This window comes from Falco peregrinus, chromosome 4, assembly GCF_023634155.1.
Source record: "Falco peregrinus isolate bFalPer1 chromosome 4, bFalPer1.pri, whole genome shotgun sequence".
NCBI lineage: Eukaryota > Metazoa > Chordata > Aves > Falconiformes > Falconidae > Falco > Falco peregrinus.
The window spans coordinates 20,010,906-20,035,307 of NC_073724.1; the positions used below are offsets into that span (position 1 = coordinate 20,010,906).

The 24,402-nt window shown below is 43.2% G+C and overlaps 1 protein-coding gene across 2 annotated transcripts in view; it reads right to left on the bottom strand.

Annotated features, from left to right (window-relative positions):
• ADAMTS5 (ADAM metallopeptidase with thrombospondin type 1 motif 5) overlaps positions 1-22,469 on the bottom strand; it is a 46,845-nt gene extending 24,376 nt beyond the window's left edge. For both annotated transcript variants that reach the window (XM_027791175.2, XM_055801732.1), the window contains exons 1-2: positions 21,390-22,469; positions 9,796-9,928 (exon numbers count right to left, since the gene is read on the bottom strand). In XM_027791175.2, coding sequence (XP_027646976.2) covers positions 9,796-9,928; positions 21,390-22,331 — 1,075 coding nt within the window. In that variant the 5' untranslated portion in view covers positions 22,332-22,469. The remainder of the gene's footprint in view (positions 1-9,795; positions 9,929-21,389) is intronic.
• Between the last annotated feature and the right edge of the window lie 1,933 nt (positions 22,470-24,402).

A 24,402-nucleotide genomic window follows, 5' to 3' on the forward strand; every position in this document is an offset into this window, starting at 1 on the left:
GTAGCTGTTTATAGCATTAAGTGTATGGATTCTAGCTGTTCATACCAATTTGCCAGTTAACTTTGTATGCATGCTTACAAACACTGTGAATGCAACTTTCAAAGTTTTATGGAACTAAAATTCATCACAGCATAAAGCTCGCTCCATCCTAACTTTGCCTTTTAAGATATTCTGACCAGACTTAAAACAGATTACAGCATATGACAAACTTCCAGTGACTCTTAAAACTGTTTGCATTTCATTAAAAATAATCAATATTCAAGATGTCACTGCAATCTGTAATCTCTAAATACTGCCTTGCTAAGGTATGCTCTTTTTAGCAGAGAAGTGAGAACAACAAAATACTTGTAGGCCTGTGCCCTTCATCCTTTTGCATCCAAACTGAAGAAGGGACACTCCCCCTCCTACTCGAGAGGTCTTCCCATCACCACCCCTTGCATGCGCGAACATGCTGGCATTATCACATATTGCTCAGGATATTAGGGTGGTTTCTGGCATTTACTTGTGGGGCGTTTCCTTTCATAAGAACACAAGTGAAAAGGTTACAGGTGATTCTTCAAGTGATCCTGTATGTAAGCATAATTCCAGAGAAAGCTCTGGCCAAAAGCAAAGGCTTAAGAAACACAAATCTTACAAAAAAGGCATTTAGAAACAATGCCAATTTTAGCATAACACCATTTTGTACTACTATGACCTTCAAACCAGGCTATTGAAAAAAGAGAAAAAAAAAAAAAGGCTCCCAGCAGCTGTGTAAAATGATGACTGATTGAGAATGGGTTAGTAGATCATCTGATGTTTTCTAGTTAATGAAGCATCTTACTGGTGTTGACAGTTCCCACTGAGTGAAAATGACATAATATAATTTTACCAGCAGGATGGTGTTTAGTTAAGTTATGTTGTAGGAATGCACAAAATGGTAAAAGAAACAGATGGCCAGGAAGCAGGGTTTACCCTCATGCAAGTGAAGAGGAGCTAGCCTTCTTGTAAACTGGTTGCTTCCCAAACAGCAAAAAGACCAACCACCTAACACAGCCCTTCCTCACAGCCTCCCTTCTCCCCCTGAGGTGAGACGAAGTGTGACTACATCAGTAAGCTGTTGAAAGCAGCATGAAAGCAACCTGCAGACTTTGGACCCTAGTATATTTTGGAATACCATCTGCAAGGGGATCTTGGCACAGCTCAGTCTGTTTAGATGAAGTGAAGCAAGAAACGAAGCAGTCACCAGCCCCCGGATCCCGGTTCACCTGCACTGTCTGCATTCCTGATAGCGGACCTTGCACTGCACAAGCTTCCCTACTCCAGCAACAACTGAAGGTCAACACTTGTTGTAGCCAACAGGAAATAATACCTGCAATGGCTTCAAAAGAATTCCTACACCTTGTAGGAATGGGGTGTATATTCCTAATAGAAGGTGAGAATACTCCAAAGCAATTATGACAAGTCAGCTAAAACTTACATCCTCTCTAAATATCAGGACACAAAGAGCTCTGCTGGTAAATCAGGAGGGCATCAGAGCTATGTTGGATGTGTGGTGAAGCACACTGAAGTGCAGCTATCTTCTTCCCAGGAGTGCTGGGAAGAAAAACAGAAGTTTGAATACTTTGAATTTTCTTAAAATATGTTGCCAGACAATATGCAGAGATCCTCTGAATGAATAGCATGCAAAAAATATTCTCATTTATTTGCCACTGGTGTCTCAAGCATAGGAATAAACAAAATAGAGTGTCTCTAGTGCATAGCAAGAAAACCCCAGTTTTTGTTAAAACACAAATTGTGGTGGCCCTTCTGGAGAAAAACCTCAATAACCTTGTTTATGGAAATACACAGATCTCTAGTGCTTGAACTGAACAGCATGTCAAAGCACAGCTTTTGCACTGAATTTGACCACAGGACACATGCAAAGTGACACGGCATGCTAAAAAATGCTGCAGGCATCATAATTTGTTTTCTCAGAAAAGCTCAGCTCTGATGAAGCATGTGTTTTTCAGTGAGGTCATGCCTTTCACCTAATTTTCAGTGGAGATGACTGGAGTACAAAAGAAGGTCAAGTGATTTGCCCAAGGTTACTCATTGAGTCCCTGGCTCTCACAGGATCAGGATTCAGGAAGCTCCTGGCTCAACATTCCTTGGTCTAATCACCAGCCCCTACCTTCTGCAGGAGCCTCTCGCTCTCTTCATTGCTAAACAAAGATTGCATGTGGTAGCTTTCTTAAAATAAAACCATTTCTTTCTGCATGTACTGTGTTTTTTAACTTGTGTGAGTACTTGACTCCTTATTAATAACTGCATACTGATATGACTCAGAAATCTTCCTGAAGTCATGAGAATTTTGCAACAACGATGGACCTAAGCAATAACGATTAATAAAGTTGTTTTTTCATTAAAAAGAAGTGCTTTGAATTGCATAAGCTTACAAAAAACCATGCACAGAATATAAAACTGGCTATTCCTCTTTCTTCATACTTGAACTTTCCTTCCAATTTTCTTTTGACTGCTATCCATCACTTATGAAAGAAAAAAGGAAAAAAATAATCACTCTTTAAAATATCCAGCCCAGAGACAGTTTTTAATATTTCTGTCTAAAAAGAGTTCTTCAGACTGAATGAAACAATAGTCTGAAGTGTCGCTTCTTTTCAGGAGCAGACATAAAATAAAGCCACAATCATTCATACACCAGTCCTGCAGACTTTACACAAAACAAACTTCTGCTAAAATGGCTTGTTATAACATACTTGTATGGGAGATCACAGATATATTACCCCCATTTGCAGGTAAGAGTCTGTCCAGGCAATGTGGACTAGGCAATCAGAAACCACCATGGCCACACAGACTCAAATAATCATTAAAAAGATGTGGTCTTGGAGGTCTACACTACATCTGCTATGCTAATTAATGGGGCATGTAGAAGATAAATATTAATTTTAATGAAAAAGTGGGAGATGGTGACACCTATTTCACATCTGTCCAACTCAGCATAACCTGCAAAGAATGTAATTCGTGGCAGCTCATGCTAAATGAATGAACTGTCGGAGAGCAGACAGTGCAAGAATGTAAAAATTGCATTGCCTGCTGCCCATTTATTGGGTAATTCTGCCTTCCTCTCTGTGCTGGAAGTACTTTCTGCACAAAACTACATGATCATATCAGTAGTATTTACCTGCCAAGAAGGAAAGTAATCCCTACTTTCCCCTGCAGTCTGGAAGACTGGGGGTTCAGGCACACACAGATGAAGTGGACTTCTTTTAGAATCACGGAATCATAGAATAATATAGGTTGGAAAAGACCCTTAAGATCATTAAGTCCAACCATAAATCTAACACTGCCAAGTCCACCCCTAAAGCTGTCCCTAAAATAATTTTTGATAATGATTGTTCTGAAACATCAGGCAAAACACAGTTTCATTCCCAATTTTCTTATGGTTGCAGAGATGCTGGTATTTCACTCTATATATTTGGCTTAAAGTTATGATGTTTCAGGATCTGTAGCAGCTTGTCAAAGCATAGCACCTGTTTAATCTAATTCGTTATGAGGTTACATATACACAAAGATCAGCACAACTCAAGAAAACCTCCTAAAACTCAGGCAATGTTAGTGCTGTGTCTGAGTCGCTTCCTGAAGTCTCTGGTTGGGAACTTGGCCCTCCATCTCCTCACTGCTCTGGCTGAATCGCTTCACAGGCATTGAGGTGGCAAAGATCCCAATCAGATTTAAAAGTACATGACAGATAAAGAAAAGCTCAAGCATATTCAGAACCTGAGGATTCAGTTTTTCTACATCATATCAATTTCCCCCTTCCATCTCTCCACTTTTCCACACAAAACTGTCTCAGCTTCACTAAAAATGGTCTAAGCACTATGTGTGCTGCATGTGGAACAAGTTTAAGTTATATGTAACATTATAAGTTAATTAAAATATTGTTGGGCAAGCCAAGATTTTTTACCCAAAATTTTACCCAACAACCATTTGTACAGCTGATGTTTGGTTTTAGAAGCATCAGTTAACTTTTCTGCTCCGCTCTTCACCTCTTGTGAAGGCTTAGATTTGACTGCCCATCTTTGCTCTTAACCAAAGGGGGATATATGTTCATGAGAGCTTAATTCAACAGCTTTTGGAAGCAGAAGTTTAGATAGAACTTTGAAAAAGGTTCAAAAAGAAGGAATCAAGGAATTTTCCTGATGTATGTAATCAGAGAGGAACTGGACAAGGGTATTCTCTCCCTCTTTTTTGTTAAGAAAGCAAACCTGCCTAATTACGATTACCTGGATACTTGCCTAAACTTCATCTGTCATGAAGGAAACATTAACGCAAAAGTCAGAGAACCTTCACAATTTTTTTCCTGTGCTTGTGAAATTCTGTGCCCTTGGCAAAGAATCCCCCTTGAAATGAAAGGAAGATTTGTATCTGTCAAGTCTGAAGCTTGTCTTTATCTGCTTTATCTTGACAGCCTTGAAATCAAAGGGCTACATGTTCAGCAGCAGAAAAGAAAAGATGACTGTATTTAGTTAGTTTTGAGTGTATACAAAACCAGCACACGTGGTAAAATATGGAATGAGCATATTTTTGGACTCTTCTATGGACACTGAAAGCAAGACTTCCATTTAAATACCATGCACATCATCCTTGGTTTCGTTTTTTTCTCAAGAAGGGTCAGAATCATAGAGTTTGCTATAATGGTTACATAGGTCAGACACGGTAGACACGGCCCTCTTCCTAGAGAGGCCTACAGCTCAAACACAGGCTCATGCTCTGAATAAATACTTTCAATCCACTGAGAATTCAGCAAAATGGTATTTTGATGTATCTCAGTGAACCACCCAGGCAGGGACCCCAAGAGTGACACCTCACTTCTAAAATGGCTTCTTTACGTACAATTATTCTTTCTTATACAGCACTACACTTTGCTGACAGGACTCACGACATTTTTGTTTTAAGTGGTGCAAATGCCACCAAATGGCAGCACGCTGAAAGAGATTTGGTATTAAATGCATCATTTTCTAGTTTTAGTTTCTCTACAATTCCTTGACTTTAGGTGTTGCATGGTATAGCTGCGGAGGAAGTTGTGATAACTTCACGTAACTGTAGAAAATGAGGTTCTGAGGAGACCCTGAAAAGCCACCTTGTGCACCCCTCCACCCCAGGGCAGGATCAGTGTCCCCTAAGCCACAGCTGCGTTAGCCAGGTGGCTCCTGTGAACCTCCAGTAATGGAGAACTCACAGCCTCCCCAAGCAATTCATTCCTGCCCTTAACTGTCCTTCTGGTTAGATGATTTTGGCTAATGCTTAAAGTAAATCTCCCTCGCTGCAATTTAAGGCCATTAGCCCTTGTGCTGTCCCAGGTGGACATGGAGAATGATTTATTACGTGAATTTTTGCAATGATTTTTAAAATATATTTGAAGACTGCTTTTATGTCCCCCTTTGGCCTTCCTTTGCTAAAGTCACATGTAAAAGATAAAAGAAAACTAATGAACAGAGGTTTAATTAGTTCCATGTAGCAATTTTAAAGCTATATTCTAAAAATAAAATACTTGGAAAGAACATCAGTGAACCATATTACTCAGGAGGATAGAAGGAGTAAGAGCGTGCCAGCATAGTTGCAAAACAAAGAAATAGGAACTTTGCAAAAGGTCAAATGAACATTACCACTGAGCAAAAAGGCAGCGCCTTCTGTGCGTCTCCTTTAAAAATAATTAAAAAAAAAGTTCTTCAAGACTGATGGAAGAATAAAGATACACTCAATTTAAGTTATTAAACCCATGTAACTGTCACTGGACTAAATGGGAGCTTTGCCTGCTTAAAGACTCCAGGAAGGATGTTTTTGTGTTTAAAGACTAGATTAAAACTCAAGAGACAAGTTTAATCCTTGGCTTTCCTTGAGATTTTGTGATTTTGGGAAATTACCTATTGGTAAAATGAGCAGTAGCGCCACGCATTTTCTTTTGAATTCTTCTCATTTAGTTTTTTGTAGATGACAAGCACTTTAGGATGGTAGGCTGCCTGTACTGAAGCACGGAGGACTTCTGACCATGACTGCATCACAAAATGTGACACCAGGCTATTAAACAAGGAATTGTCATGCATTGGATATATCCCATCACAAGAGATGTTAAAGGTAACTTCAAATTGATTGACTGTGTCTGTTGGTGGTGTTGGACCATGCTTATTTTCATGGGATGCACAGGTTAGCTTGTAATTCAACACTGTAAAATCTCCAATCCCAAAGTCCAGAGTATTACAGTGAGAATCTAGAGATTTTTGTTTCTTGATGGTTAGTATAATAAGGGATATATGGAGATGCAATATGGTAGTGCTGACCTATGAAAAACATTAAATAAATACTGAGATAATGAGCAATCATAGGTTCTTTAATGGTTTTCTCCAGATGTCTCTGTGAAGCAGGGAAGCGTATGAAATAAGGAAACATGGTTTTTATACAGACCATAGGCTGATAGTAACAAAGATGTGGAGAATGTCTACATACTGTGCCTAGGCTAGCTCAGATATCCCTGCAAAGCTATGGAAGCATAGCTGAAGGAGTTGCTTAGAGTTAAAAAAGACATCTATATGCCACAACATGGAGCTGAACTGATGATTTCAGGCAAGAATCCAGAAGACTATTTTTGCAACAGCAAAGCTAGTGCTGTCCAAACTGATAGCAGCATGTCCTCTGCTAGAAAATAACCATATATGGATCTACTGTTAGTGGCTGGATGTCTTGACAGGCATTTAAAAATAACATTTATGCTATTAGCACTGCTTTCCTTTATTCTGAGGAGAAACTGGATTATCACTTTCAAAGTTACAAGGTTTCCTCCTGTTTTTTGTTGCATTTTCCTGATTTTCTGCATTTGACACTGGAGACAAATTATTCCTGATTTTCCTACAGACATGTAGGACACAAGATTCAGGTCGTACTTCATCAATCTTTGTATATGGATCTCCACCTCTTACTGTCAGCTAATCAGCTGTACTAAGAATTTGGTTGCATCTATTTCTTTCTGTGCTGTCATTTACAGCTCTCATTCATACTCCTCCCCTCATAAACCACTGGTCAAACTCCATCATCTATTTTAACTGAAAGATATAAAATAAACATCTAAAACATAATGTGGTAGAAACCCTGGCAACAGAAGCAGCAGGCTTTATTCCATAGCAGGCTACTTTTTGGCTTCCTATGCACGTATCCAACCTGAGCCCCTAGGCTGTGCATCGTCCTGTTTGGTTGAGCTGCAGTTCCATTTACATTGGTTGCCTTCCAGAGAAAGAATTTGATCCTCAAAAACGCTCTTGGGTCCTTCAGAGAGGAAACAAGAGCATTCAGATCCCCTTGGAAGTCAAAGTGAGGACACACAGCCGTTCTGCGGATCAAGTCAATGGTAATGATGCTGCATCTGCTACCCATGCACGTGCAGCAGGGTTATTTAAAAAACTGCAGACAGTGACTCCTGATTCACTTAGCGGCTCACCTTGCTCTTCCTACTGACAGAAAGGAGCATGTAAGGCTCAGAGCCCTTAGCATCCCCTCTGTCTTGCAGGGCATCTCCTATGTTGCCAGGTGAATTCCACCAAATAATTAAGCGGCTATAAAATTAAAGCTACACCCTACCCACAGGACAGGGGGAACTTTAAGACTTCTGAATTGTAGGAAGAAATCTGGTCTCCAAATAAAGCAAGGTTTTCCCCAAAGTGCTTAACTAAAGGGTATCCATGCCACACTTTTATTTTTCATCCTTTTTTGACCTTTAATTTAATTTAAGTATTCAAGCAATTTTAGCTGTGTTTTCTTCTCAACTTCTCCCACTTCAGGCCACACACACAAAAATCATTCTGTGACTTGACACCCCTCCTTTCTTAAAATCTTATGGTGAGGAAAAAAAAAGGGGATGTTATTTTAAACAACTTCAAACTGAAGTTTTTTTGTCCATTAGGGTACTTATTTATTCATTTCAATTCATGCCTTTTTACATTGAAAATTATAGCTTTTACAGATTCCTGTAAATGTCTAAGTATGAAAATGGCTCTTTTTCAAAAATGTGCTTCTAGATCGCCAAAAATAATTTACTTTTGTTCACATTTTCTTTGTGTGGAATTCAAGGTAGTAATATGTATATTTACTGCTCATCCCTGTCTCTATTGATCTGTGTTCTTTCATTTTTAATCTAACTAAACATTTCTTTCTTGTTGATAAAATAGTAGTCGAGACACATTACTCACCTCTTCACACCCCAGATATATGAACACTGGTATCACAAGAAGGTCCCTCATCCGACCTGGCCAACGGGCACTAACCTTCAGCAGTAAGCATCACTTCTGGATGAGAGAAGGTACAAGCAGTCTGTCTAGCAGACTGGCCTTTGAGTGACAGGCTAAGTTTGCAATCACTTGCCCAAGTTCTAGACCAGGTTCATGACGGGGCATTAGCTTCACAGCATCCAGGTCTGATGCCACTAAACTCGTCTGATGTCAGGTTGTATTTGACGTATTGCTATACTTATCTCCAAATGCTCTGAATTAGTGATTTCAGAGGGCTTTTTTTCTTAATTCTATTCTTGTTTATTAAAATAAGATTTATGGTTTGGGGACTCATTCTGCCACAAAATTTTATGTTTTCATGCAAACCATGATCCCTTTCCAGCCACTACTGACTGCATTTTTTTGTAGCACCGTAACAGCAGTAGGGTTAGGTTCACTCATCATTGAAGGGTCATGTCACTGATATGTCAGCTGCTTTTTCATACTCAGTGACCTCCAATTGCTGAGCCAGATGTATATATAAGACACACAACTCCTGGGCTCTACCTGCTAGCTACTTGAAAATTGAACTACTGCAATGATACTCCCAGAGCAAACTTTACTTTGGTTTGGCATGATGTACAAGGCAATTCAGCAATTGGCTCACTCTGAAAGTTCTCCCTTCCTTGTTATTTCCTTCTAAAAATGTTTAAAAATTAAAAAAAATAAAAATAAAAATAAAAAATAAAATGTTCTCCACTTTTAAATTGCTGTTCACCTACCAAAGTGAATAGCCCTCATCCTGAATGTATTTCCAGAACACAGCTCACAGAACATTAGTAAATTAAAAATAATCAAGATGGCAGCAGTCTCTCTGAAGGACTTTATCATGACAGATGTAATATCCCAAAATACGAACTTTCTTCTGCCACTAATTCTATCTTAAAGCCTTTTGAAGGGCACATGTAAGGCTCCTACATCAAACTGCTGATCTGGGGTGGAAACTGAAACAAAGTCAAACAGTTTTTTTGACCAAACCTTTATCACCTAAATACTATTTAACTTATTTCAGGATTCACGTTAGTACCATATTTTACCATAAAGGTGGGATTTCCATACATTTAGAAAAAGATTAGAATTCTGTTTTTTTCCACAAAAGCCTTCCTCTGCAGGTAAGGTTGTGCCAAGTTTTGCCACAGTAGAGCACACAAGTAGTTCAAAAAGGTTTTTTTTCCACTGTGTATGCACTAAATGCATACGATGGGCTAAATGCTTTCTCAGGAGGGACACAATCACATCTTTGGACAGTAGCAGCAGCCTTTGAATTTTCACTTCAACTACTGCTTAGAAACGACACTGTCAGAAAGGAAACACCTACTGTGCGCCTTCACTTGCCTTCTGATCCCTTATTAGTTAACCCTGAAGTGCATATGTATACAGCCTTAATCCCCAAGTGAGTATCTGGACCAGGGGAAATCTGGAATTAATTGCGAAGTATTTTGGTTACTAATGCAGCTGTTACAAGTGTTTGATTTGGCAAGCGAACAGAAAAGGCACTGCATACCAATTTCGTGAGCCACTGTAAAAGCTGCATGGAGGCCGTCATCTTCAATCACTGCACAGCTGCGCTCAGGAGAGCATATGGTCCCAACGTCTGCCATTCCCAGAGTATCACATGAATGATGCCCACATAAATCCTGCCCAGGAAGGGAAAAAAATTAAAAAATTGTTAAAATAAACTTCTACACCCATAGGTAACAACAGGTTAAAGTCACCAGCCCTTTGCAGACATCAGAACCTAGATAAAAACATCAATATAAGCTTCCATCTAAAGACATCAATGCAGTTTAAAAGCACAATGACCTAATCCCACCCTTGGTAAAGTCTTTTTTTTTTAAAGCATTTTCATTGACTTTAGTAGGATTTTAATTTGTTAGTTAAATTTGTATTTCTGCAATCCATACAGAGGCTCAAACTTCCACTGAGTTAGGTACTCAAAATACATGCCATAGAAGCATCTCCTCATTGACAGTAAAAACAGAATATTGTTTTTATTTACAGAAGGTGAATCAGGGCAGAGAGAAATCTTCACCTTTCTTCTTGGTCCTTGAACCAGAGATCATCTTTCTTTTCCAAAGGCAAGTCTTATCCTTGCACTTAAAGAAATGAGATTACTATATATTCAGCCCTGTGTCACATCTGTCAAGTAGTACAATGATTAATAATGTATCACCCAATATACCAAGTATTTAAGCAATTCTCAGCAGTTGCTTAAAGGGTCAGTGATATGACTGTAAAATCCCTTGATTCCTAGTCTTACTAGTGCAACAACTTGATCACATTTCCTACTTGTAGATATAGGGTGTCTCTAAAAACTATGCAGGTAGCATTAGTTTTTTTATTTCCATTCCGGGATGATAATGATCATGATAATGATGAAGACGGCTTTGGTCAGATGTAGTTTTGATCATCAACAGTAACTTTTCAGAGCTTCTGAAGCAGAGGGAACAATACTAGTCTGAATGTACTTTTTTTTTTTTTTTTTGGTTGAGAAGAAGTATGTACCATGCTATTTGAAACACTTCAACATTTCATTGTGGTTGAATGAAATTGTCATTTTCAAGGCATGATAGTATTATCAAATGTTATTAGCCAAATGATCAAAGAGTAGCTTTTTCCCCTTCATTTTTAAGACTCTATTCTTCCTTTCAGATCTCCTTTTACAAAGTCCTTCTTTTATGAAGCCTTTCATAATTAATCCATCTGAGTAACAGATATCCTGTGTGGTTTCAGGTCCACAATGTTCACAGATTAGGATAGTTTCTAATTTAGGCAAACTTGAAAATGCACAGGATTCAAATCCCACTGAATTAAAGGAAAACACAGTGACTTCACAGATACTGTGACAGAGCATCTCTTTACAAAAAATAGTGTATTTTTTTTCCCCCAAGATGAAATAAAGAAATTTTCAAGCTAAAATTACATAGCAATATTACATATATGGATCAAGAATTTCGGGATTAGTTCTGGCTTCCAGGTGTCTGGGAGTTCTTTTTGGTAAGTGCGCTCCCGATGCTACTTAATGTCAAGATTTAAATGCTGCAGTACCCATAAACTAAACAGCCTCATGAGAAGAGGAGGAATAAAGTTCAAAAGTATTTAAGCTTCCAAATTTTCACAGCTATAAGCCATGGTTTAAAAAGAACTTCCATTCTGTACCAGTGCAAATAATATATAGACAGTTCTGTCCCTAACCCCACTGGCTCCCACCCTTGACATCCAATTATCTCCCCAGACTTCACCTCTGGCTCTGTGACAAGTTACACAATAAGGATGCCCATTTTCAAGTACTTTAAAAGAAATGCATTTTTTTTCCAGTTTTATTTAGGCAAATAAATTTCCTATAATTTTCAGCATCTCTGGACAAACGTTGGAAGAAGCCCTAAGAAAGCTCATGGTATCAAACATCGGGGACGTATTACAAGATACAATCCTTAAACTCCTATTACTTTTGCTTGGGTTAATACCCATTTAGCCCTTTATGCATCACTTCTGAATCTGGCCTTTTCAGTCTAAGGGTACATTTTACATAGAGTAAACTCTGTGTAAATCTAAGTGGTTTACCTACAGCAGCATGAATAACAAAACTCAGAAAAAATGCATGTGCAAACAGTACCAATAAAAATACCTTTTCATGGTGACATAATCAGTCTAAATAAGTAAGTGTAAACTGTATAGGAAGCAAGATACCTTTATATTAGTGCAATTTGAACTGAAACCATACAAGCAGTTGAACTGAAATTCTTATATAAGTACCAAAAAGCACATAAATCAGACAGAAAGCAGCCTACTGGAGGAGGTCTAGATTACTCTCAGGTTGACAGTGCCAATAACAGTATAAAACATTAATTCAGGTCTTGTCTCTGCATGCAGATTCTGTGTCATTTGGTCCTTTCTTGTATTTGGGTGTCATTATCGCACACATACTTACATCAGTACTGCTCCCATTGTGGGCACAGTTCTATCAGCACACAGATGTCTTATGGCAGTGCACGATTTATTTCCATTCGCATACAAAAAGAAGCTAGGCCAGTGATATGGCTATGAAGCTATACCAGCAGACGCAACCAGACCTCACGATTCTCCAGATTCGATGACACAAGTATAATTACAAGAATACAATCTATTTAAGCAGGCAAACCCATAAACTTCCTTAGAGTTACTTCTAATGGGATGTGTGGAGTATGGAAAATTATGACAAGGATGTTAACAGTAGACAGCCCTTCTGACTCTTGGCTGGTTAGTAATCCCACCGTCAATATTTTGAAAGCTATGCACAGGATTGCATTACACCACCTTCATTAGACATCAAAGAAATAGCTACATACATATGCAAGCACTAATAGACATAGCAATGTTTGGTTACTTTTCATATGTTATGTATTACTGACATTGCACCACACTACGTGCCCGGGTTCTCCTCAGAAATCCAGTCACTTCATCAAACCGCTGTTCCTCCATTTCCATCATTTCTCAGAGTATGACACATATCCACACATCTCAGCATCCCACTAGTAACTCTCAAGGCAGTGCTCACTTGCGTAACAGTTGTCTAGGCAAGACAAAGCAGGCTTGTACTTCATGAAATACCTTAACTTTGGGTCAGATAAAATTAGTTTCTTGAAGGGCTGTATTAGTTAAAGGTTGCTCCTAGGAAATCCTTCAGCAGAAAATAAGTGATTCTGAAAACTGCTTATCTGTAAAATTAACTAGCTCCAACACCCCACAGACAGCTGGAAAACAGCTGTTTTCAGGTGATATGGGACCAACGATCCCCGTAAAGGAGGGGAGCAACCTCACTGTGGTCAGAAAGCGGTGGACAGTGATACAGTAAAGCCCCACTCCCTTCAGCCAACTCTGCAACCACATCCAGGCTGCCTCCTCAGCAGTCTATGCAAGGTGCCTACTGAGTCCCAGCTGGGAAGTGGTGGAGAAGCCTTGTAAAGGATCTTGGAAACAAGGTCAGGAAATATTTTCTGGCATTAGCTTCTTTGCATGAAGCTGTGGTTGGGGAGGGATGTCTATGGGTTGCCCATCTTCTGCTAGAGCAGGGCATATATTGGCTATGCTTTGAACAGAGAGCATGTACTGAGCTTTCTGGGTTTTGTTGCAGACTTCAGTCCTCAGTGACTGCATGAGGATGCTTTTTTTAAGCTAATGCTGACACTGCCAATAATCACTTAGGCAGATTACTGAAGACTCAGCTCCATTACGTTCTCAACTCACAGTCTCATTTATTCTTTATTTCTCTTGCCTCCGCATGATTTGAACTTCAATGTAGCATCACATAGTATGTATTATATATATAATTGAAGCCTACCAAGTGGCATCTGTAAGACAAATATTCTGAAAAGTTTGCTGTCAGGTTAACTCACCATCCCCTAGCTACATGGTCCTTCCCAACAGCATGGTTTTGAGTGATGTTATTGAAGATCACATCTGTTTACACTTACACTGATGTAAATCTTTATGGCAAAATTGCTTTTGACTTAAATGTCCTGTAGCTGTACTGGCAAGAGATTATTTGTTACCAGAAACAATAGTTACCTTCTTGGTTTTCCCAGGCACTCTTGGAAAACACTCTCAGAGTTTTATGAAGTAGTTTCTGGGAGTACAGTGTAAGTTTTTATTTCCCTTGTAAATATTTTTTTTTTGTTTTTTGGGGTTTTTTTTGGGGTTAAAAACAGGCCCTGATGTAACGCTGCAATCTCAAAAATCTGTGTGGGTCTTCTCAACTTTTCATACTTAGCTAAAACACTAGGAAAGCCAGGACTCATACAATACTTAAAATCAGCTTCCAATTACTATTTCACTCCGATGTATCACATCTATTTAAAAAATTAATTGCTTGCTCAGATCTGTACACTCATGCAGTTGCCTCCAAATAGTGGCAGAAGCTTTGAAGAATGTTTCTTGATATTTCTAACGAAGGAACGAAGAGTTTGGCCCTTGATCTGCATTACAGTAGTTTCAAAATAGAAGAATGACTAGGAAATGCATTTGCTACGCAGGCGTCAACAGATCTTAAGACTTAAGCTTTGGCAAAGGAATGACTTAGGAAAACTGAGTTGTACATCATACGACTAGTAGTTAATTAGACAGCTTATTAAAGGCCAAGTTTTCTTGGCATTCATATGTACATTAAGAGCAGCTGGCTGTTTGCCATGTATACGTGGCATTGTTGTGAATGAAGATAACCGTTGTGGCACCCTGCTGGAGCAGCTGATTTATTTTACCTGAAATCCTGTGATTTGTGCAGTACACATAAAAACAAGGATCAACTGTTTAGTGAAACCTGATATTAGACCAGAGCCAGTGGACTGGATTCAAACCAGGATTTAAGCACCAATGTGGACAGTTTGGTGGACTGTAAGGGCAGAAGAACAAAACTGGCTCACAGTCCTCTGCTCTTTGAGTTACCTACCCTTCTTAGATAGGCCTTGGAGTCTGTGACCTTATGGGCCCCAAAGTGCCACAGTTCTACGGTCCTGAGCAGCTTAACACTTGGCTTATACTAAAGCTTGATTGGGGTTGAGATGCTCAATGCTTCTCCATCTTTTCCCTGAGGGAAGCAAGCTTACAGACGTTCTCAAATCAGATGTTCAAGAAACCAGCTGGATTAGGCTATCAGGCACAGCTGCACATCACCTTGTTTTAAAGCACAGCTAACAGCTTTTACATCTCTGTGTGTCTGCTTGCTTGCTTTTCTGGTTTCTTGACAACAGCTCATCAGTTAAAGCCTTTGTCCAGCAAGAAGGTGATCCAGCTTCAAATTCCTTTCAGGGAAGAGGATACTCAATAGCATGTCGCTCAGGGGAGTGCACTATGGTCTTCACCAGACCATGTTCTACAGTGAAGGTCTGCACGTGTCCGTGCACGCAGGGAGCTGTGGCTCCTCCTGTGACAGCCCATGTGTGAAAGGTCTCCCTAGCCCAGGCTGCAGTCAGTGCTTATGGCGCTTGGTGAAGGGACCTAATATTTGGTCCCTGTTCCTCAGGCTGCTTCTGTATTTTACAGTGAACAGTCTTGTGGTAAATTACAGAAACAGTCTTCTCTCCATGCTTTGGGAACCCAGAGCGCCTTGCTCTAAGCGGTGCGCTCCAGTCAGCAGCTTCAGGTCACGATTTCTCTCCTTCTCACCATATGAATCTTAAATTACTTGCTAAACAGTGACATAGCTTTGGTCTGAGGGGTGGAAAGTTTCCTTAACACCTGGAACAGCTTACAACCTACCGGTTACGGACCTCTCCTGAGAGGTGGGCGATACAGACCTAAAATCCCTCAAGCAGAGGAAGGAATTAAATACGGCTTTCTGACTTCCTCCAGCAGAGATCCCACCGCAGCCCTGCACAGGGAGGCTGGGGTCAGGCGGTACTTGGGACCCACACATCCACCCTCCCGCACGCCCCTCTGCAAAGTGGGTGAAAGCTGATTAATGGCACAGCAACGCAGAACGGCACACGTGGAGGAAAGTAAGATTCACCCCAACAGAAAGGATTATGGCTATCATCTGGAAAGGCAAAAGGAGCATGAGACCAAAGTTGACAGACTGCAGAACGTGTAATGGAAGTAGGGGCTAACTGGTGAACAAAGTAATGAGGGCATGGTCTACTTTACCCCTCAGCCGATAGTATGACACAATGACACTTAAAACTATGACACTTTGCAATCCAAAATGGTGGAACGCTGCCCCTGCTGTGAAAACTCCTCTTCCTGAGACACTAGTGGGTCCCACTCATGGGGACGGCCAGGTTTGGGCATCAGGGAGAGGGCCTGGCCATCACTGTGAGGTGAGGAAGGACTCACTGGGATACGGCTTTGTCCTCTGGCCATATTTTGAGAGGATTACTGAAGCCTGGTTGCCTTCCAACGAAAACCAGAATGGTGAGAACTGTCATACCTACCAAAACAAAAATCACCTATTTTCCTCCAGTAGTTTTAACTTAAAAATTGAGGCTGTCTTCCTTTAAGGTTAATATGATAAATACAAGCCTGAGTTTTGGGCATTTGAATCTCAAATGTACAGAGCTGTCTTTCTGATTTCTAAATAAGGTGAAATTTAAGAAAACCCAATATATGTGTGGTGTCTTGTTGGGCTCAGTTTAGCACATGCATGCTATACTTGCTGGCTTCAGAAACTACCTCCTCACCAGACTGGATATTTAAGCATGTTCTTATTCTTCCTCTGTATGGTACAGGGACCCTAGAAACTTATCATCCAAGGACACTGCAACAGAGTATTAGAAATACTATTACAAATAGAAATCCTAAACTGTATTAAGCTTTTATGTTCTGAATGGACAGATTAACAATTTTTTTTTTCCCCTAAAGCACAGAAAGAAAATACAGCAGCATTACACAAACCAAAGATTAATTAAAAATACTGACAAAATGCACATAAAGCATTTGGACATCACATGGGGAGGGGAAGGGCAAAGTTTCAGTTATGAAACTGGTGACTTGTGAATAAGGAAAAACGTAGGATGTAAGTTGCCTAACCCATAGTTCCTCTGTGAGGAAACGCCACACCATCTCTGTAGAGTAGTATGAATCACGCTACTTCTCCTGCACAAATTATGTCCCACTTTATTTTCCCCAGGGACATTATCTAAATGTATTAGATTTGCAACAAAACTGGTGACAACTCTGAAACTGATAGATACATCACATTGTAATTTCTTCAGACTAATAATACTAAACATTAGTGAAATATATGCTATTAACCATTGGTGGAGTGATCTGTTTTATTAATGTGGAATAATAATTGTAGGAAGATGATAATGCAGAAAGAAAAAAAAGAAGAAAGAAGAAGAGCCAAAGAAAGCATGTGTGCCATGCAATGAAATTATCATCTATAGAGCTAAGATAATCTAAAGCTTCCTGTTTTATTTCAACAGCACTGTCAGATTGACAGTCAAACTAAATCACACACATGAGACCCACATAATTACTGTGTAGAAAAAGGCAGGCCAGCGGCCTTTGGCTCTAGCAGGAACTTTTTGCTACAGGCAGGCATGATGGTACTATCATAGATTATGCTAACAAGCACTTAGGAAAGTATTTTTCCTTGTTCTTGTTGCCTGTATCTGCTGTGAGAAACATCTATTTTAATTTTCATATGATTCAGAACTGGAGGGGAAGGAAAGTAAGAGAACTGGATTTTGTCCAAATGCATTCAATAGTTAACTTGAAATTTAACTAAGGGTCACTAACGAAAAAGATTGGATGAATTCTAGAGGATAATTGCAGAGCAGGCTAGACCTTGGAAAAGAACAGTTTGAGTTCAAGTGCAGTTTGCAAGTCACATCATGTATGTTTTTCTACTGTGATAAATAACATGGCAAGTATTTTGTTGCACCCATAAAAACCTGAAGACTGAAGATAATCCACTTCCAGCTTCCGAGAACTGTTCATAATAAAAAGGCCTGAAACGGACAAAATTCTAAATTTACTGTTGACTTCACTTCCATTGAGAACAAAGTGAGCTGATCGCCAGAGGAAGAGGGGCTTTACAAGCTCTTTCTCCTCTCCACCACACAGCCGCTTCTCTAGATGGGGCAGAGGACTCACCTGGCCACCAGATGATCAAATCCTTGCATCACCATATTCCACAGAGGATGCTCTGAGGATGCATGCAGCCCAAAAATTTACAGCTGCTGTCAAGGACTCAACTTGAAGAGCAGGGGACCCATGTATTTTCTAAGGCTGTTACGGCCAAGAGCCACCTATAAATCCTATGAAAGCTCTCATTTATTAGAAAATGTTCACCATTTGGTACTGACAAGTCAGACCTCTGTCAGGCTTGATACTGGCCATCATGGATCAAAACAAGAGATTGAGACCACTGGGAAAATATACTTCTCCTTACTAGATTTTGGGAATTCAAATAATCACTCTGGGACCCAGCTAAGTTTCTGCAATATTTAGGGATAGATAAGTTCTGCGTCCACTGAAGGTTTTCACAATCTCCTACACAGGTGATAATAATGACCCAACACGTTACTGTAGTTTTCATTGCAGTTACAAGGTAAACATAGGATTCACTGGAGCTAATGGACAGCTACGTGGTCCTTGCCGCCACTAATAAGCAATACAGAGCCTTAAAATAGCTTTAACATATTGCCTGTATCACCCAAAACTGAACTCATGTTCGTATTTATTTACTATTTGCTGTGCTCTGCAGCAAGATTGCTTTAAAGCCCTTATCAAATTAAATACAGGTTATGACTGAAAGTGAGTTGATGTTTTAATCCAGAATCAGTAAATCTCCTTCTAAAAATCTTTTTGCATGGGAAGTACTTCCTAGTATGAATGAAGATGATGATAGTAACTTAAACTGCCAGCACTAATTTTATAATAAGGGAGAGCTGCCAGCACATTTGTAGTCCATCAATTGTTTTTAATTTATCTTTCAACAGGTAATGGCAACAGAAGAGGAGGAAGTGATGGTGCTGAATTCTGACAGGACTCTTCCTTTATAAAGAACTCAAGGAAAGCTACTATCTTTTCAGGGAGCCTTTTTTTGGTGTCAGAAATAACATCCAAGTGAATGTCACTTCAGAACAAAGATAATTATTATATTAGAGACTTGTATGGCAACAGGCATGCATAATTTAGATTCTAACTACACATAAACAGTTACATACAGCTGAGGACTTGCGTTTAGCTGACAAATGATTTGCAAATATTTTTCTGTTGACGCAGAGACACAAAGTTCAAGGTGGCCTCAGTTAGTAAACAAAGATGGAAAATTTACCTCACACATTTACCCCATGCCTAAAACCCAAGCCATTTAGAAGAAGACATCTGGATGTTCAAAAATTAGCATGACGATATTCAGAGCCCATCAAAACATGCAGCCATGGCTTGGCGTCTAGTAGCTAAGCAACGTACTTTATACATTCAAAACATAGTTGTAAAATGTGGATCCTCCTGCCAATTGCTGACACTTCCATTGAAAAGCTAAACTGGAAAAAATCTCTCTTTAGTTCAAAGTGGGGTTGTTTTCTCTGGGAAACATCTCTACTGCTTTTTCATCCTTTAACCCTTTTTGAGTTTACATTCCAAGAGGAGCAAACAGATTCATGTTGACATTTTGAGTGTAAGCATATAAAAATCGTGTGGACTCACACATACTCCCTGCAAAGAACATCATGAACACATGTAGCAAGAAACTACAGCCTTGTTCTTACTGAGTCAAATACTGACATGTAATGCCAAACAATGTGCGTGTGCACACAGCAAACCATTAAAGCAGATTAAGTTATACTGAATTGCACTGCAGAGCTAATCCTATAGTTAAACCTGTTAAAATGTAAACCAAGAAAACGGAAGCCTGTGCTTTTTTCTTGCAAAGCATTTGCATGCCTAAGTAACAGTGCAAGCAATATCTGCATTGTAATAGTGGAAGGAGACCACAGGAACGGTGACATTTTGTTTAGTTATGTACTACTTACATGCAAAAGACGTAACTATGCATGAAAGATGCATTGCTCATGAGTCTTTGAAAGTAGATTACTGATTAGCAGAACACTCTTATTCTGGCAGGAGGGCATCCATGCAAAGAATTACAGACAAGCATCTGTAAAGCAAATGCACTTTAAATTCACATCCTATCTCAATCCAAATTAACTTAATAATTGATGTTAAAATTCACAGTCTGCCACCCTAAGAGTTTCTGAGTTGTAATAAATCCCAGGGAAATAAATGGGAATACTGGCGGAGAAAAACAAACTTTAGCGAAAAGTGATGGATTCTGGCCCCAGCTTAAATAATAAGCTGTTCAAAAGGATGTTTACAGCAAAAAGGAAGAAGAGCATTCTGACCCAGCCTAGCTAGCCTGTTTTCATTCAGATTATCGCGATAACAAAATGAAAGCTTGCAAATTAGACTGACGGACTTTAAACTGCTAAAAAAGGCTCCTGCTGTACAAGTGATGCCTGACTGACACAGAACCTAATGTTTCAACTATTTACAGCTATAAAAGCAAGCCAGGCGCTTTTTTTCCCCCTTCTGGAGCAACTCCTTCCACAAACCATCCAAAGCATCCTTTTTGGCTGGCTCCTATGATGTAGAAAAGCAGGAGAACTCAAATGAACGGAAAGTCATGCAGCTATTTTTTTCGTACTTGGGGAAGGGAAAAAAAGAAAACACCAAACCCAAACCACTAAAGGGATATTCTTACAGAAGAACTTCACTGCATAAACTCTGCCACATGTCTACTAGAGCAATGTCCCTTAACGACCTCTGGCAATGCAATTAATTAACCAACTGGGCAGGGAGCAAGGCACAGTTCTGCATGGGTAATACTAGCCAGATCTGACCCACAGTTGATCAGGACACCTATTTTTCATTTGGGGAATGAGAAAGAGACTGAACCCCTTAGTACCAGCCCAAATCAGTCAACTTCTGCAGCTCTGTTTACCTGCGGTTTGCATTTATGTCCTACCCTTGAACCACAAGTGCTGCTGGCTTCCAGTGTGGCAGAGCTATTCTTGCTGGAAATAGCATCTCAACGCACTCAACATGGAAGTTGTGTGTACTTTTAAGGTGTTATCCACCATTTTCACTATCAGGTTTGTTTGGGGACTGATTAAGGCTAAAGAGTGCTATCAGCCCTTTTTGCCTGGACCACCCTTGCAGAGAGAGAGGGGCTGTGTGTGAAAGACCTCAATGCGAAAGCCAGAACAACGTCACTTCTCAAGCACAGACACATCAGGCAGCCTCAGACGAGTCCCCCAACCAGGCAAATTACTACCTCTCCACCTTGGCAGGAGTCCCAGCACTGCACTGGCACAAATGACAGTGAACCCATAGTGGGGATGACCTTGCAGGGGAGGGGGCACACACACAACCGCATACCCCATTTGTTGGGTTTTCAATCCCTTTTCCATCCCTGGCAGCTGTGCACATGGGTGCTGGTCCCCGAGACGCCATGCAAACCAACAGAAAGGCCAAAGGTGTGAGTGGGGAGGCAACCGCCGGGCAACGCAAGGCAACGTGGCTGCAGGGCCACCAGGCCGGCTTGCCGCAGCCCAACCACCCCGCGAGACATCGTTCGAGGGACACCAAGTTGCTGTCAGCTGTGGTGATGCCTACCTCGCGGGTGAAGAGGATGGCGGCATCGTAGTGCTCGTCATGGTCGTCGTCGAGGCGGTTGTGCTGGTGCTGCCACTTGCAGAAGTTCTTGAGAGTGGTGGCGGCATTCCTGTTGACCTCCAGCCCCTTCTCCTTCTCGCCCAGGGCCACCACCTTCACCACGGCCAGCCGGACGTGGTTCTCCAGGCTGGCGTGGGCGTAGAGCCGGGAGGCGATGGAGGCCAGGGTGAGCAGGTAGTGCTGCAGCCCCTTCCCGTACTTGCGCACCATGGAGGCGTCGGCCACCAACAGCAGCTCCACCTGCCGGGCCCGGGAGACGGAGCGACGCCGCCGCCGCCGCCGGCCGTCCCCCGCCGCCGCCCCGGCCGGGTCGCGGGTCTCGCAGCTGGTGCGGGCCGGCACCGTCTCGAAGCTGAAGCGGTCCCTGAAGAAGAGGTGCGGGGCGCGGGCCGGGCCCTCCCCGTAGATCCGCGGCCCGGCCGCCTCCCCGCCCCGCCGCGCCGGCCTGACGGTGTAGCGGGAGCGGCCCACGGCGAAGAAGCCGTCGAGGCCGCCGCAGAGGTTGAAGACGGCCAGGGAGCGCGGGCTGCCGTCCACCGTGCCGCGGTAGTAGCAGCGCGGCGGCCCCCCGGCCCGCGGCGCCCGCGCCCCCACCGCCTCGTCGCGCTCCAGGTCGAGGAGGAAGCGCTGCCCCCCGGCGTACAGGACGTAGCCCGCCTTGCCGCCCCCCGCGTAGGTCGGGTCGAGGCGCCGCACGACGCCGCCGGCCCCGCGGGGCGGCGGGGGGCGGCGGGGCGGCCCGGGGGGAGGGCCGGGCCGGGGCCGGGGCGGCGGGGCGGCGGCGGGGGGTGGCGGCGCTCCGTCGTCGGCAGGTGCCGGCGGCTGGGCCAGAGCGAGGTGCAGCCCGGCGGCCAGCAGCAGGGAGAGCAGCTTCGGGAGCATGCCTGCCTGGCCGGCGGGAGCGGCCGCAGCGGCGGTGATAATTAATAGTAGTAATAATAACAACAGGAGTTGGGGAGGGAGGTGGAAGGAGCCGGTCGGCGGAGTGCAGCAACGTAGTTAAGGGAAGGAGAGAAGGGGGAAGGGTGGGGGGGGGAAGGGGAAAAAAAGAAAAAGAAGAAAAGTTCTCTCTCCCAAACTCGAGTCAAGTGTGAGTGGGAGCGAAAAAAATGTCAACAAAAGCCGGTCGCGTGTGAACTTTGTGTTTCTCTGCAGGGAAGAGCCGGGAGCACATGGAAGGAGAGAGAGAGAGGCAAAAAAAATCCCAAATCACTGCTGCTGGGGAGGCGGGGGTGTGGGGGGGAAAGGGAGAAAAAGGAGGAGAGGAGGCTCGGACCCGGCAAGTAAAGAAGTTTGAGCACTTCCCACTCCTCTTCTAGTTCTCTGCTGTAGTCACCGGATCATCACCAGCAGCAGCAGCAGCAGCAGGGGCAGGGGGCAGGTCTGCTGCGACTCGGCACTTTCTCGGGCTCCGGTGGGCTCCCTTTCCTTCTTTTCCCCCTTTTGTTTTGAAGAGAAGGAGGAGAAGGGCAGAGAAGAAATTCAGGCACCAAAAACCGCCTCGGTCGTCTCCGGTGAGATGGTTAAAAAGGAGAAAAAAAAAAAGGCAAAAAAAAGCCCAAGAAGCGGAAAACGTCCCGGATTTTTGTAAAAGCCCCCTCCCTGTATCTTTTCTGTTGTTGTTGTTGTTATCCCCAGTCTGTCGATGTGAACAAGAGGAGAAGGGAGAGAAATGTGAAGATGAGAGGAGGTGGAACAATGAATTTATAGCGGAATGCCATCCTGCAATGGCAATTTCAACAATTCGTCACTGCAGGCTGCCTCTTAAAGGGAGAGCTTCAAAACCACCACTCCCACACTTCCTTCTCATTTAATCAGACAGAGGGAGAAACTTGAGGGGAGGGGGAAGGGGGGGCCTGCGGGGGGAGGAGAAAAAGAGGGAGCGGGAGCGGGAGAGAGGGAGGCAGGAGAGGGGAAGAGCGGGAGGAAGCCGGGGAGGGGAGAGAGACCGGGAGAAAAAAAAATACGCTTGTGTGTGAAAAACGCAAGGTTTCCCTCGAGTCGCTTAAAGGCACAGTCACCCGGGTTCGAGATGTCACGGCTGGCCGCGGACGGTGCCGCCCGCTTACCTCGCGTCCTGCCCGCTTCCCCGCTCTCCGCCTGCCGCCGCCGCTCGTCCGCGCTGTTCGCTGGGGGGGGCGGTTTACCCCCGGCTCTCGGCGGGGGGGAGCAGCCGGGGCTTTCCCCAGAGCGCCGGGGATGCGGCGCGGCGGGGGGCGGGGGGCGCGCCCCCGTGTCCCGGCGGGGCCCCGGCCGCTGCCCCTTCCCGGGCCGGCGGCAGCACCAAACTTCCTGCCTTTGTCTGGGCCGCCGCGGCGCTGCACCCGGCCTGTCATTAAGTCCCGGCAAGCTGTCATCTCGCTCGGGCGGCCGGCGGTTTCCCCCGAGGAGCAGAGAGGGCGGGAAGAGTTAATGCTTGCTCTGACCTTTTGAATGACTCCCGATACTTAGATCATCCCCCCCGCTGACTGACACACACATCCACTCACCCTATCCCCTCGCCTTCCTTCCCCCGCTTCGTGCTCCCGCAGGGACACCACAAAGGGCAGAGGTCTGCACGTACGTTTTCGTCTGCCCTTTCCACCTTAACGTTGCCCGCAGAGCGAGAGGAGGCTGGCACACGGCTCACCCTCTGCCGAGATCAGGGGCTGGAAGGGGGCTGGAAGGCAGCCTGGGCTCCGGGAAGGTGAGAGGAGCGGGACCCGCTGCCGCTTTCCTCCTGCCGAGGGGCGCGACGCAGCATCCCCAGGTGCCTGGGCTTGCACCGAGCCAAGCACGGACGCATGGCGAACACCAGACTTATCTCCTGTTTCCTCTCCGCATCCCAAGACGCGTGCCGGGAGCAAGTGCTCTCTAGCTGCAGGACTCCAAAGGGGACGCAGCTCTCCCATCTCGCCCTAGCCTGCAAACGGCACCTCGGTCCCACCACCCTACCGACAGGGGACTGATGTCC